The following is a 15,704-nucleotide window of genomic DNA, read 5'->3' as shown; positions in this document are numbered from 1 at the left end:
CTGGAAATGAATTCTGAACTTTCATGGATAAATTAAAATACAGAAAAGACGCCCACTACCGTAAGAAGATATTCTTTTATAAGTGTGCTGTATAAGCTACTGTCCACCAAATACAATAGCACATACCACGGCCATTCATATACTAACCAAGAAGCACTATAGTCCGTTTGTGTCAAAAGAAAACCGATGCATTTAGATTTAACTCTATAATGAATAATTCTAAAACTCATTTAAACCAATACAAGCTAGCATAATATTTGTTTTAATCAGTGTTGTGTTATTCATTATGGAGTTAGATAGCAATACATCGCTTACTTTTGAGAACAATCTGACTGTAGTTAGATAGCAATACATCGCTTACTTTTGAGAACAATCTGACTGTAGTTAGATAGCAATACATCGCTTACTATTGAGAACAATCTGACTGTAGTTAGATAGCAATACATCGCTTACTTTTGAGAACAATCTAACTGTGGTGCAAGCAAGATACCCCCTCCACACACACACACACACACACGCGCGCGCGCGCGCGCGCGCACATAAACACACACATATACATACACTCACTCAAACGCACACACACATACACACACGTACACACACGCAGACACACACAGACACAGAGACACACACACACACACAGACATAGACACACACGCACGCACGCACACTCACACATACACACACGTACACAAACATACACACAGACACATACACACACGTACACAAACGCACACACACACACAGATACACACACACGCAGACACATACAGACACACACACGCACGCACGCACGCACGCACACTCACACACACACATACACACACGTACATAAACATACACACAGACACATACGCACACATACACACACAGACACACACACGCGCACACATACACACACAGACACAGACACACAGACACACACATACACACAGACACAGGCACACACACATAAGACACACACACACACACGCACACACACGCGCACACACGCGCACACACAGACACACACTCATACACACAACACGCACACACACACACACACACAGAGACACACCTGCCCCACCCAGTGGACGATGGCAAACATCGATCCTACGACACATTAGACCTGAGGCGAACGTTTCCACATTGAGAATCATCCAGTTCCCAGGCTTCTAGAATAACACGCGACGACCGATCAGTTCATCAAACAGTAGAGCATAATATAACAAGGTAACAGAGTGCTGTTTAAACACGTACAGCACCCTGATATTATGCATCACAAAGGTGTCATTCATTAATTCATTTATTTATTCTTTCATTCATTTGTTCATTCATTCATCAAACATGTGCCATTCATTCATTTAATCATTCATTCATCCATTCATCTTTCATTCATTTATTCATCCATTCACTCATCCATTCGTGTTTTCTTTCTTTCATTCATTTATTCATTCATCCATCCCCATCCATCCCTCCATCCATCCATTAATTAATTCTTTCTTTCTTTCTTTCATTCATTCATTTATTCATTCATTCATTCATTCATTTATTCATCCATTCATTCATCCATTCATCCATTCATATATTCTAATATTGTTCAGCTTTCTACAATGAAACGACTACAACAAATATGTGTTCTTCACGCCCCGAAACCCAAACAGTACGCAACAAACGGGTGTGTCGGGTTGGCTGGCTATTAACACGGATATATGTTCCCTTTTCTCCGCCATTCGGCTACACCTCCACACCGCTCTCTATTCAGGCATTGCCGTTCACAAGTTTTATCATTGTTCATAGACGGACAAATGCATTAACTCAGTGTGTTTTTTATTGAGTCACGAGAACCAAATATCTATCGCCCCAGAAAGAAGGAGACGTTCTCATTGAAATACTGGCGCGCTTATGAATAGGGTTCGTATTTTGCTGCTGGGAGATACTGAGTTGTGTTGTCAAGCGTTGTATTTTGTTTCAAAGATTTTTCATTTACTAATGACGCAACTCGATGGATAACACAGGGCGGAATGAGTTTATTTCACTTATTTAAGGTAAGTTTACATAGTTGTGTCTATATTCCTTCAAACTATCTAAATCGTTACGAATAATAAATATAAGCAACTGGTTCCATTTCTGTACACCAAACCTACGCTAAAAACACATTTAAGAAGTTGCAATGGAGAATTAGGGTTGCAGGATGCAGTAAGTTGTATTCACGCACACCTAATTCCTAAAATTCCCCAAGGATTCGTGCTTTTAGAACTACGTATTTCAAAACCCTGGCTATCCTTGCTTTCGCACCACAAAACTCAACTATATGGCCAGGTCAAACAATGTGTAAAACCTGTTTGTGAAAGCCCTCAAGTGACATTTAAAACTGCCATTCAGGACAAATATCATATTCACTTTAACAAAAGGTGATTTTTATAGCACTTACAACTTCCAAGTGTAACTGCGAGGTTGATTTTAGTGAAATACCAGAGACTTATACAATAATTGTACATACTTTGATTATTTAAACTATACTGTCTCATAATTCAATAAGGAATGGCTTATAGGGTGTATACTACCAAATCAAATCCCATAGACGACAATAGTAACATATGCGGCTAAAACTCCTACCTGCAACGTATCAACCGACATAAACGCCACGGATATAAATACTACCACCCCTTACACTTAAAGTGAATCAGAAAAAAATGGGGGTCAAGCTGCTCGTTTCTGAGATAACGGGTAGCGTCTATGACTACCCTAGTTTCGCACAAAATTCGAGTACTTTTTTTTACAGGTACCCCATACATGTTTCAAACACAAGGCTACTTGACACATTGGTACTAGATGAAATAAAATTGCACATTTATTTTACCCAGATGAAACTATTATTTTTTACAACCAACACACTCACATTTATAACCAATCACAGGACTTGTGGTGTTCACTTCTCTATCAAAAGTTGGGTGCACCTCGAACTTTGACCCAGCCGGAAGTTATTTGGTATAGTACTACCTATAGGGACCTTCCTGAGTTTGTTGCATTGTAAGATGTTTCCGACTAATAAAATATTTCTACGATTAAACTTACATATTAAATATATTTTCCTGTTTAGAATATCAGTATCTATATATTCAATGTGTTTCTGGTTGTCTTAAAGCCGCACACCCTAGTTCCATCCAGCGAAAATAAATTATAATTTGGTTAATCTACAAACCTGTAACACACTTGGATCACGTTTTTATCAAATGGAGTGAAAAAGCAGGTTTTATATCGATAAATACCATGGGAATCCCCATGTCCCAAATGCTTGAAATAATTTTGAAAGTTAGTATTCTGATGTCACCGGTAGATGTCGCTCGAAGCACAACAATGCCTACGTCACGACAAATTTCACAGAGTGCGCACAGACTTGGGGTGCGTTCTTTTCACCTCTCCTGGACATGTTCCAACTGTTCTGTCCTGGTTGTATCCCCTCTCCAAGATATCGTAAGACTTAGCAAAATTATTGGTTTTAAGGGTTTGTAACGTTTTGTATTGAGACACTTACTTGTCTGAACTTTATTGTTACTGAAAATGTTCACGAACTGTGAAGAAAAATCTCACAAATGAACAACAACAAATCGGATGTTGATTGCGCGAACCGTGCACGAGAAAACAAACCGAACCAAAATGATAACGGTCACGTGGTATACCAACGTCTGTGACATTGAAATGGAAATAGCCCGTCTAAAAATAGATTAGACCTTGTCTGCTCAACGGTTTTTTCTCAAACGTGCGTCCGTTTTTAAGAAATACGAAAAATGCATTATATTCTAAATAATAAACGGTAAGTAAAGTGCAATTTTATTTGTGAAAAATTGGGTTTAATAGCGAAAAACAACGCCGTAATGGTTAACAACTAGCCGTAACTAGGGTGTGTCCCTTTAATATTTGTAAAAAGCCCAAACTGGATTTCGTCTTCAAATAATTTCGTACGTACAAAAAAACATATTCTAGGAAATAAAATGAAATTTAACCTAGTACAAATATCGGAACGATCAGAAACACGTTTAATATACATCCACTGATATTTTATTTATAAAAATATATTTGATATGCAATTACAATCGTTAAAAAGTCTCTTTTGGTCGATAACATCTTAAAAATTGCAGCAAACTCAAGAATGTCCCTTTAAGTACTTTTATGTTTGTTTTATTTTGTATATGTGTGATGTACATACGGTGAGACATCGAACAATTATATGTCTGTCTGTCTGTCTGTCTGTCTGTCTGTCTATTAGGTTAACCCGAAATTAAATATCTCCAAGCAATATTACTGAAAACGCGATTTCATTTTCCATAACATTAAAAGCTTCATTTTGCCTCATTTGGGAAAAAATAATCCTTTTTGTTGTTTTTGCTAAATTTACGGGGAAAACATCTGTTTTGTTGTTGTCACTTACTTTTACGTAAAGCATTTTCTTGTTTTAAAACATGTTCTTTCATAACGTTGCGGGGTACATCTCTGCACCTCACATAGACATTGCACATGGTTGCGCCCGATATGAATGGCCTGTTTTCTTTTAAAATCCAAGATGGCTGCCAACATGCTCATTTGAAATTCAATAATAGTCTTCTTGATCGTATTTACCGCATTTGTTACCCAACATGTGGTGTGTGCGTATTGTGTATGTGCACGTGCGTGCGTGTGTGTGTGTGTCTGTGTGTGTGTGTGTGTGCGCGCGTGTGCGTGTAGAACAAAACCTAGCAGAGGGCAGGAGGGAGTTTTCTCCCAAGAAAAACATATTAGTATAATAGTTTTAAAGTGCCTTTATTATTACATGTCCACATAATATGTTATGAGATATTCAGCAGTGAGATGAATTTTTCGAGTTCGTATCACACTAATAACACGTTAGACATCAAACAATTGTAGTTTTAAAATGTGCTGAGCTATCGTTAAACAAACGTTTCTTTTACTTTCCATTTCACGAGTTATCGATCCCAACTAGTCATAACAAAAGAAACGGGTTGTGCTGGTTTCTCACATTAATGTTCTTATCACTGTTCGCCTGTGTGTCCCCACCCCATCTCATTCATATGGTAATTATGATGTCCTTTATCGGTCGAGATAAAGCACATCAATAGTCCGTGACATATTCAAAAGGAGAGGCATATTTATTAAACGATACAAGAGCGCATGTATTATATTAGATGTCAAACATAATACATATACATATATAGTATGCACCACGACTGGTATATGAAAGATCCCTTGCTACTAATGGAAAAAAAGTATCGGGTTTTCTGTCTAAGACTATAACTATTATGTCAGAATTACCAAATGTTTCACATCCAATAGCCGATGATAAATAAATCAATATGCTTTAATTGTGTCGTTAAACCAAACAAACTTTAACTTGTTTTTGGTCTAGGACGTTGGAGAAAAACAGCAATAGCCACACTAATTTCTCCGTTCATTCTCCCAGAGACAGGATAGCACATACCTCATACCACGGCCTTTGATATACCACTCGTGGTGCACTGGCTAAGACGAGAATAGGCCAATGGGCCCACCGACAGGAACCGATTTTAGACCGACCGCGCAATAAGTGGGTGTTTTATCACTGGGCTACGTCCGTTCATTTAATACGAGTTGGTATCGTATATCATTCCTAATAACAAGACCGCACACACCACGACATTCAGTGCACTAACAGTAATAACATTTATGATCCAAATTACAAAGTATGTCTGCGTCATCACGCATACATTTTATGATAATGAGTTAATGCAAATCATTCTTTCCATGGATAGGCAACGTTGAAATAAAATAATATGCCCGAAGTGGAAGAATATTTTTCGATTTAAAAAAACCCACAAAACATTCTGTGCCTGTCGCCGAATATCACAAAGCGGCAATGAAAAGGTTATAATTAAATCGCCCAAACACCCATGCCCTTGTTAGCGGATTGTGGTTTTATATCTATGAATCACTATCCGCGAATATAGAGCTATGTACAATATGGTGACAGAGAACTAACTTTCAGCCGGAACACTACAATGATAAGAGATGCCAGTGTAGGATTATATCTCGCTGCTTTAGGGCATGCACTTAGCCGAAAATTAAGGGAACGTCAATGATGGCTTGTTTCACACCTGCGCGCATTTTAAACTACGGTTATTCTGTTTTGATAATTGGCGTAGATGGGGTGGGCATTAGGGTGTTAGGAGGGTTTGCCCCATCACACTGTGCGTGTGTGTGTGTGTCCAGCCCCCCCCCCCTCTAAAATCCCAGCTATGTCAATGATGTCTATGTATTAAGTGGGGCGGGACATGGCCCAGTTGTAAAACGTTCGCTTGATGCGCAGTCGGTCTAGGATCGATCCCCGTCGAATGGGCCATTTCTCGTTCTAGCCAGTGCAGCACGACTGGTATATCAAAGGCCATGGTATGTGCTATCCTGTCTGTGGGTTGGTGCATATAAAAGACCCCATGCTACTAATGAAAACATTTAGCGGATTTCCTCTATAAGACTATACATGTCAGGATTATCAAATATTTGACACCCAATAACCGATAAATTATACATCAATGCGTTCTAGTAGTGTCGTAAAACAAAACAAACATTTAACTTTAATCACCAGTTGAACAATCCCCTTACGTGTGTCGTTAAACAACTTCTTTTCCCTTTTCCTTTGTTCAGATATACGATACCGAATGGTTTATTATGCGCTGGGCACGAGTAAACATCTATTCATTAATTTCTTTATGGTATAACCCCAACTGAAGAATTTCATTATTCCAGTACAATGCTGTGCAAATGTTATCTTCGACCTTTACGCGAAAGTAAACACAAAACTTAGGTTTTGATTGTCCCGCGACTTCCATTCACGTGCGCCCAGCCTACCTTCTAGCCAGTCATACATTAACACAGTCACACTACACTATTATACTATATTGGGCGTTCAAATGATATTTGGGTGTAACCCCTAAATGTATCTTTATTACCTATATTGATGGCAGGTCAGTAAAAAGCTTCTTCGTTTTCGTTTTTTTCCATTATATGAATGTGCTATTCATTTATTTCAATATTATTTCTATGTAGTCAAACAATTTAATTATATTCAGGGTAACTGAATTGCATGCGTTTTAAGCAACGTGACTCAACACACCACACACGCACAAATCGACAAGTTGAAATTAAAAATGACTTTTGGTGAATAGCTTTTTTGAAGGCTAAAAATAATGAAATGAGATTTTTTATAACGGCCTTTTTCTTTTTTAAAATTACTTTTTTGTTTGTGTGTGTGCCAAAATCTTGGCAAAAGATATTTAAAGTTCATCAAAATATCTAACAACAGAAACTCATTTTCTTTTCATCTAAAAAAGAAGAAGAAAGAAGTGTTTTATTTAACGACGCACCCAACACATTTTATTTACGGTTATATGGCGTCAGACATATGGTTAAGGACCACACAGATTTTTTTTGAGGAAACCCGCTGTCGCCACATAGGCTACTCTTTTACGACAGGCAGCAAGGGATCTTTTATTTGCACTTCCCACAGGCAGGATAGCACAAACCATGGCCTTTGTTGAACCAGTTATGGATCACTGGTCGGTGCAAGTGGTTTACACCTACCCATTGAGCCTTGCGGAGCACTCACTCAGGGTTTGGAGTCGGTATCTGGACTAAAAATTCCATGCCTCGACTGGGATCCGAACCCAGTACCTACCAGCCTGTAGACCGATGGCCTGCCACGACGCCAACGAGGCCGGTCTTTTCATCTAACTAAAGATTAGAACCAATTGCTGATGCCTTGCTGATAATCGAAACGAATAGCCCGTGGAGGTTTACTCTCTAATTAAAATTCTGATCCTTATAGCCATAATTAAAATGTGTTGCGTCGTTAAATAAATTGTTTCTTTCTATTTGTTAGACTGTTATGAGTACTAATAATTATTTCTTTTTGTCTAAATAGATATAAGATTCCTGTGAATATTATTGACAAGACGTAAACAATGTGAAAAGCATAAAAATGTACACTGCCCAACTGTTACGTTTCGCCTAGCGTGGAGATTTTAAAATGTGTTTTTATTTTTATTTTCAGTGTATTGAAATATTCGAAGATCTTAGAGTCGTGAATTTTCCTCTCCTACGATCAAAAGTGGACGTGGATGCTAAAAACATAAATACACAAGGACATTTAGAACCCCGTGAAAAGCTACAAACATTTATCTATGATCCGTGTAACTTGTTAGAAGACCTAGAGTGTTGTCATTACAATTATCGCTTTTTCCAACCGGATTATATTCAAAATATTATTACTAATCTAATCATCACAACCACAAGATAGTTACTAATACCAACACACCGTCCATCTGTTAGGCATGGCCAATGTGGAAGATTTGGTGATTCATTTTAACTATGGGGAAGGGAATCAAAAGCAGTTTTACCTTCCAGGAGAAACCATCCACGGAACAGCTGTCCTTCATCTCCGGGGATCTCTTCGGGTTCATAACATCACTATGTACATACAGGGGACAGGATCCGTTAACTGGGAAGTCCCCAAGAAGAAAAAGACATACATTGCAAAAGAAATCTATGTGGAAAGCTCGAAGCTTCTCCTGGACAGTGGTTTTGGCGGTACCATCAATCTGGGCCGAGGGGCTCACGAATTTGCCTTCGACTATGAGCTTCCTAACGACATACCGTCGTCCTTCCAAGGCGTCTATGGAAGCGTCATCTACCTCCTGAAGGTCGTCGTGGAACCGGAAGACGAGCGACAGTCTACGATCAGCAGCGAGCCCTTCCTAGTTCTGAGACGTCCTCCTCTTCCAGAGAGTCTTTACAAGGAGACGAAGCTCAAGAAAAGCAAAACGTTTCTTAATATGTGCATGGCTGGGGACATAAAGGCCGATGTTAAGCTGAACAAGGTTGCTGGTATTCCTGGAGAAAACCTCTTGGTGAACGCTGAAGTGACCAACTGGAGCGCAAGAGAGATATCCCTGATTCAGGCCACGCTAGTCATGACGAGCACCTACTACGCCAGAGGAAGCCAGATCGTCTTTAATCAGATCATCAGCAAGAGGAACGACACGTTTGACGTCCCGCAACTCAAGGGAAGACGCTGGCGCCGAGTCAAGATGGCCGTGCCTCCGTATATCCCGGATTCCGGACTCGAGTTCTGCAAAATTATGGACGTGGACTACACGTTTCAGTTCAGGGTGGTGCTCGGGGGAAAAAATGGCCACGACCTCATCATAGAGACGCCCATCACTGTCGGGGGGCACCCGGTGGGCTACGCGCCAGAGTCGGACGCTTGGAGTCGGTTGTCGTTTCCGCTTTACGCCGGAAATCAGAGTCTCACAGAAAGTGTGGATGGAGACCTATTTGACCTCAGATAGTTCAGAATGTAAACAGATACAGCAGACATGACTGGTTTTCATCATATACTATCCTGCACATTCATTTAACGCTAGACTGATTTTGTTCTTTATTCTGCTTTGGGGGTTTTGGTGGGGGTTTTTGTGGTTTTTCAATTGTATAGGGGTTTTTTTAATTGTATTTTTTTAAATTATTATTTAATTGTTTAAAATATTGTTTTGGTTTGTTTTGTGGGTTTTTTAACTGTATTTTTAAAAATTATTATTTAATTGTTTAAAACATTGGGGTGGGGTTTTTTTTGGGGGGGTGGTGGGTGTTTTTGTTGTTTGTTTTTGTTTTGTTGGGTTTTTGTTTTGTTTTGTAGATTTTTGTGTTTTTGGGGGGTGGGGGTGGGGTGGTCAGAGGTTTGGCTTAACGTTAAATCAGTGTGATAGGATAGGGTGAAAACTAGACAAATTGTTCGCGAGCGCTCGCCTCAATAATTCGTCACACGTCAAAACATGTCTGTAACATACCGGATAGCATGAAATGTAAGCCACTACAGCCAATTTCTTGAGGTGAAAATAAGAATTAATAAATAGTAATGAGCTTATTAAAATGTATGTGCAAAGGTTTAGGTGATGCTACAAATATGTGTGGTACAACAAGCTTCTTGGTATATAAATAATACGATACAGAAAACAGAAGTGAGAAACGAGACGCGAGTTTTTCATTCTTTGCCCTCGTCAGTTTATACAAACGTGTTACACTGATGTGTCTAGCATTTGCACGATATTTCGTCAAGACAATCGCCAACATCTAGTTATGTTTATCACATAGTTTACGAGACTGACATAAATCACCACCAACAGGACAAACATCAACTAGTAATTTCTGAAGTTTACACCATGATGTGGACCATATAGACGATCTCCTTTAATGCACACGGTGTCAGACCTTGCTTTTTAAGGTGCGCGGGTGCGATCGCGCTCGTACAGAGCATGTAATTTCAATCTTGCGAGTGTGAAAAATAACGCATGTTACACTTAACAAACAGCGCACGTAAAATAATTTTGTATATTGATTGCCACTATTTACCTTATGTAGCTGATAGAAAGATCCGTTTAATAATACCATTAAAAAGAAAATGTGTAGCGTCCATGTAAGAATTTACTATATTATTGGTACTTATCTTTGCTATACAAAACACAGGTTTAATAAACATCTTCGAAGATGTACAAATCCGATCAAAACTGTTTTTGCGTATTTAATTTATTATTAATTAGAAACAATCCACTTTTGTAAGGTAATAGATCACAACGTCTGATAAGGATAACTCATTTATAGCCTACTGTTCATATAGTTATGACAAAAAGAGAAAAATGATTGAATTACAAATAGTGGCTTCTGTAGCCTACACAAATGAACTCGTTACGGAAATCGGCGAAGTCGGTAAAATTGTCTCGATTAGTTCATAACTGTTAGCCTACAAAGCTTACGTGAGCTTCCGAAAATGACAATCGTGTAATTTTATACTTTAAAAACAAAAATGCCACGTGAATGTCAATGTCCCAACCAACACTATCAATTAAAGTAATTGTAGGCCTACGTTCACGAGTTATTTAAAAAAAAATATATATATATAATATGAGTCGGTAGTGCACACCTGAGATGCCTCGGTCGTTCATGAACCACCTCCTAGCTAGGAACCAGTGGGTTTTTCCCATCAAAACTATCCTAATCATGTTCGTCGTACATAATAATTCAATTCAAGACAAGTTCATTCCTATATACGTTTAGCTGCACGTTCATCAAACCGTCAAACACTGAAAAGGTATCTATCTATCTATCTATCTATCTATCTATCTATCTATATATATAGATATATATACGTGTCGTCTCTCTCTCTCTCTCTCTCTCTCTCTCTCTCTCTCTCTCTCTCTCTCTCTCTCTCTCTCTCTCTCTCTCTCTCTCTCTCTCTCTCTCTCTATATATATATATATATATAATTGTGTGCATCAAATTATCTGAATAGTACATATTTTAATTAAAAAATCAAATTGTCTGCATCAGTCTATGCATGTCATAATTATATTTCTATGGTACTCAGGGGCGTATTATTTGAGGTTTCTCAATTACACGGAACACCCTCCCCATCACCTGCTAAAAAAAAGCAACCCCAACACGTAGATGTAAATTGATGTCCACGTAAAATTTATAATTACAAATTATAAACATTTACACATTGTTTCGGAAACCTTAAGCATAATCTGCCCCTGGTACAACTCCTGAAACGTTTTATTAAATTATAACTACATTCCTGAAAGAGAAAAGAAGTCAGACTACACTAACAAACCTTAACAACATAAAATTAGAAGAACAAAATATTGGTTTATTGTCTCTGCATTTATATGTACCAATTACTTCATTAATTAACAATGCTTGGTTTTCACTCGCCTTAGCATTTTGATGAGTGCGATTTTTCACTCGCCTAAGCGTTTTGAAGTGTACGATATTTCACTCGCCTTTGTTTTTCAAAAGCCAAGGACTGTACGGTCATCGAATGGATACGGAACTTGTGAACTGTTAAATAAAACTATACATTAGTAGTATATATATCTATATATATATTTATCTATCTGTCTGTCTGTATGTATGTCTGTCTGTATGTATGTCTGTATGTATGTAAGTTATACAGTAATCGGATAAATACATAAGCATAGAATGGGGGCTCAGTGTAACCAATATTGATTGATTTAAAGACACATGGTCCGATTTTAGCGTTGTATAATCTAGAATTTTATGGCCCTGATAATCGAATACCACGGTACTTGGTATATTGAAGACTCTGAATCTAGTTATAAAATAATGTAAACTATTTTCGGCTGCACAGCCCATATGTTATAGCTTACACTGCTTTAAATTGGCACAGCCCATGGTTAATAGCTTATATCTCTAAGTTGGCACAGCCCATGTTTTATATATTACATCTATTTAAGTGTTTTAATTTTTAATTTTTGATGGTAAGCAGAAAACCGTGGTTTATTTTTGAAACATTACCAAGCACTGTCTCTGGCTTTGTGTGTGTGTGTGTGTGTGTGTGTGTGTGTGTGTGTGTGTGTGTGTGTGTGTGTGTGTGTGTGTGTGTGTGTGTGTGTGTGTGAATGTGTGCGAATGTGTATGTAAATGAATGTGTACTCTTTTCGATTAGCAGCAAGAGATCTTTTACGATTAGCAGCAAGGACCGTGATAAGTTCATCACATGTGGGGAATTGTTCATCATATGTTCAATAAAGAACTTTATAACTGGAGCTTGTCTGTGTATTATTTGTTTACATTTCGGGACCCATATTTTCAAATGATTTATGTTTCAAACAACATAATTTATACCGATTTATAATAGCCTAACTATGCAAAAGGACATTTTTCCTAAGCAGTCCTATTAAATTTTACATTTCATAACATCGTTTGAGTGTTTGTAAAACAGTTTCTTCGGGGGGTGTTTCTACAAGGTATTAACCCAGGGGTGTTCCATTACGGTGAAGACATAAAATCGCTAAAGCTTGCTCCAAGAATTGATTTTCATAACACTCGTGTCACCAGAAATGCACCAATATAGAAATCCACACCAAAAATAAATCTATAATAAAATTATCGGTGCTATCCTAATACTAATGCCATCCTTCATGTGTGCGGACCGTGAAATTGTAAGAACCTGCAATACTTAACTACATGTGTGCGGACCGTGAAATTGTAAATAAGAACCTGCAATACTTAACTACATGTGTGCGGACCGTGAAATTGTAAATAAGAACCTGCAATACTTAACTACATGTACAGAATTCTGTGTAATCGAAAACACGACGAAGATTACTACAGCTGGGCCCGTGCTTATACAACTTTTGGAGTTCAGACTCAATCTCCAATGACGTCATACGCATACAATTTGTTGGCGTTGTCATGACATTAGTGTCTCAGACTCTATTAGTCTCGAGTCTCGACTCTAAAAGTTTTATAAGCACCAGACCAGAAGAATGAACATACTCTAAATGGCGGCTTAGGCGTCGGAAGCTATTCCACAAAGTTCTCAGACGTTGTGAGCCAGAATTTGCAAAGTTAACAAGATCACATACTAATACGCTTTTATAATTATAAAGGTGCATAGGCCTACCAAGATGTTTCTGACAGCATTTAGATCATATTCTCCAAGAAATTGTATTTTTAAAAAAGAAAGAAAATTGGCTTTGAGAAAGAGGTGTGTGTATGTGGGGAGAGACTCCTGAATTCTTACCATACACACGCGCCTGTTCCTATACTTTTTTTTCAGTTATGAACGCTATTGAGCTCTAAGCGTTGATAAAATATTTTGTTGATTTGAAAGGTAATTATAACTGCCAATCAAATCCACGAATATTTGACAAATACTCAACAGTGAAGGATCTTGCTATGCTATGGTTTCAGAGTTTAACTGGGTAAAACAAGCATCGAGGATGATTCGCGGTCGGGACGTCCAAAAACAACCTCCAGTAAGGAAAACGTAAAAACTACTCAACAGATGGTAAACACAATGATGTTAAATGTGGATACTGTATGTCTGGCATGAATAAAATAAACGTAAAATTTGTTTTGTTTAACGACGCCACTAGAGCACATTGATTTTTTAAATGATCACCGGCTATTGGACGTCAAACATATGGTCATTCTGACACTGTTTTTTTGAGGAAACCCGCTGTCGCCACATAGGCTATTCTTTTACAACAGGCAGCAAGTAATCTTTTATTTGCGCTTCCCACAAGCAGGATAGCACAAACCATGGCCTTTGTTGAACTAGTTATTGATCACTGGTCGGTGCAAGCGGTTTACACCTACCCATTGAGGTGAAGGATTTGGAGTCGGTATCTGGATTAAAAATCCCATGCCTCGACTGGGATCCGAACCCAGTACATACCAGCCTGAAGACCGATGGCCTAACCACGACGCCACCGAGGCCGGTCGGCATGAATAAAGTTTCTACGCATTTACATTCCTAGAACCGGGCCTCGGTGGTGTCGTGGTTAAGCCATCGGACTACAGGCTGGTAGGTACAGGGTTCGCAGCCCGGTACCGGCTCCAACCCAGAGCGAATTCTTAAGGGCTCAGTAGGTAGGTGTAAGGCCACTACACCATCTTCTCTCTCACTAACAACTAACAACTAACCCACTGTCCTGGACAGACAGCCCAGATAGCTGAGGTGTGTGCCCAGGACAGCGTGCTTGAACCTTAATTGGATATAAGCACGAAAATAAGTTGAATGAATGAATGAACATTCCTAGAGACCGGCCTCGGTGGCGTAGTGGTTAGGCCATCGGTCTACAGGCTGGTAGGTACTGGGTTCGGATCCCAGTCGAGGCATGGGATTTTTAATCCAGATACCGACTCCAAACCGTGAGTGAGTGCTCCGCAAGGCTCAATGGGTAGATGTAAACCACTTGCACCGACCAGTGATCCATAACTGGTTCAACAAAGGCCATGGTTTGTGCTATCCTGCCTGTGGGAAGCGCAAATAAAAGATTCTTTGCTGCTAATCGGAAAGAGTAGCCCATGTAGTGGCGACAGCGAGTTTCCTCTCAAAATCTGTGTGGTCCTTAACCATATGTCTGACGCCATATAACCGTAAATAAAATGTGTTGAGTGCGTCGTTAAATAAAACATTTCTTTCTTTCTTTCTTTCTTTCTTTAGATTCCTACAATATTAACTGTTGGACAAAACAGGGCAAAAGCTGACACTTCAAATTCAACTTGGATTAAGTTCAGGAAGACCCAAAACAATCAATATGTCAAAAGTTAAAGTTTGTTTTGTTTAACGACACCACTAGAGCACATTCAATTATTAATCACCGGCTATTGGATATCAAACATTTGATAATTTATGACGTATAGTCTTAGAGAGAAAACCCGCTACATTTTTCCATTAGTAGCAAGGGATATTTTATATGCACCATCCCACAACCAGGATAGCAGATACCACGGCCTTTGATATACCAGTCGTGAGGCACTGGCTGGAACGAGAAATAGCCTGATGGGCCCACCAACAGTGATTGACCCTAGACCGTCCCGTCCCCAATATGTCAAATATTCACGCAAAATGCAAGTTGAGTTCATGAATTTGGATCCAGAGATCAGTGCAGTGTAAGCAACCTGGCTCATTCCATTCAAAGAAAGAAAAGGAATATTTGTTTAACTACACTTCAAGACTATGGACTAAGCCTATTTGGTGCCTAATATATAGCTATGTTGACACTTGTTTTATTGTGATAGAGGAAACCTGCTGCTTTCATACAGAGTACACACAAAGAAAGGCAGAATGTGGTCTTGTATATGCTCTTTTCCCAGAAAACACAATATATACC

General features: G+C 38.8%; 1 protein-coding gene across 1 annotated transcript; it reads left to right on the top strand.

Annotated features, from left to right (window-relative positions):
- Positions 1–1,863: 1,863 nt before the first annotated feature.
- LOC121369451 (arrestin domain-containing protein 3-like) lies at positions 1,864–9,559 on the top strand. The gene is made up of 2 exons (XM_041494550.1): positions 1,864–2,027; positions 8,060–9,559. Exon 2 carries the CDS (start codon positions 8,340–8,342, stop codon positions 9,354–9,356), a length of 1,017 nt encoding a protein of 338 aa, XP_041350484.1. The 5' UTR covers positions 1,864–2,027; positions 8,060–8,339; the 3' UTR covers positions 9,357–9,559.
- The last annotated feature ends 6,145 nt before the right edge of the window (positions 9,560–15,704 follow it).

Source organism: Gigantopelta aegis, chromosome 3 (genome assembly GCF_016097555.1).
Source record: "Gigantopelta aegis isolate Gae_Host chromosome 3, Gae_host_genome, whole genome shotgun sequence".
Classification (NCBI taxonomy): domain Eukaryota; kingdom Metazoa; phylum Mollusca; class Gastropoda; order Neomphalida; family Peltospiridae; genus Gigantopelta; species Gigantopelta aegis.
Note: the sequence above shows the minus strand (reverse complement) of the source record. Positions and strands in the feature narration are given on the sequence as shown.

Bases quoted from the DNA above. Each gene is read 5' to 3' on its own strand.
- LOC121369451 (XM_041494550.1), top strand. From the start codon at position 8,340: ATGGCCAATGTGGAAGATTTGGTGATTCATTTTAACTATGGGGAAGGG.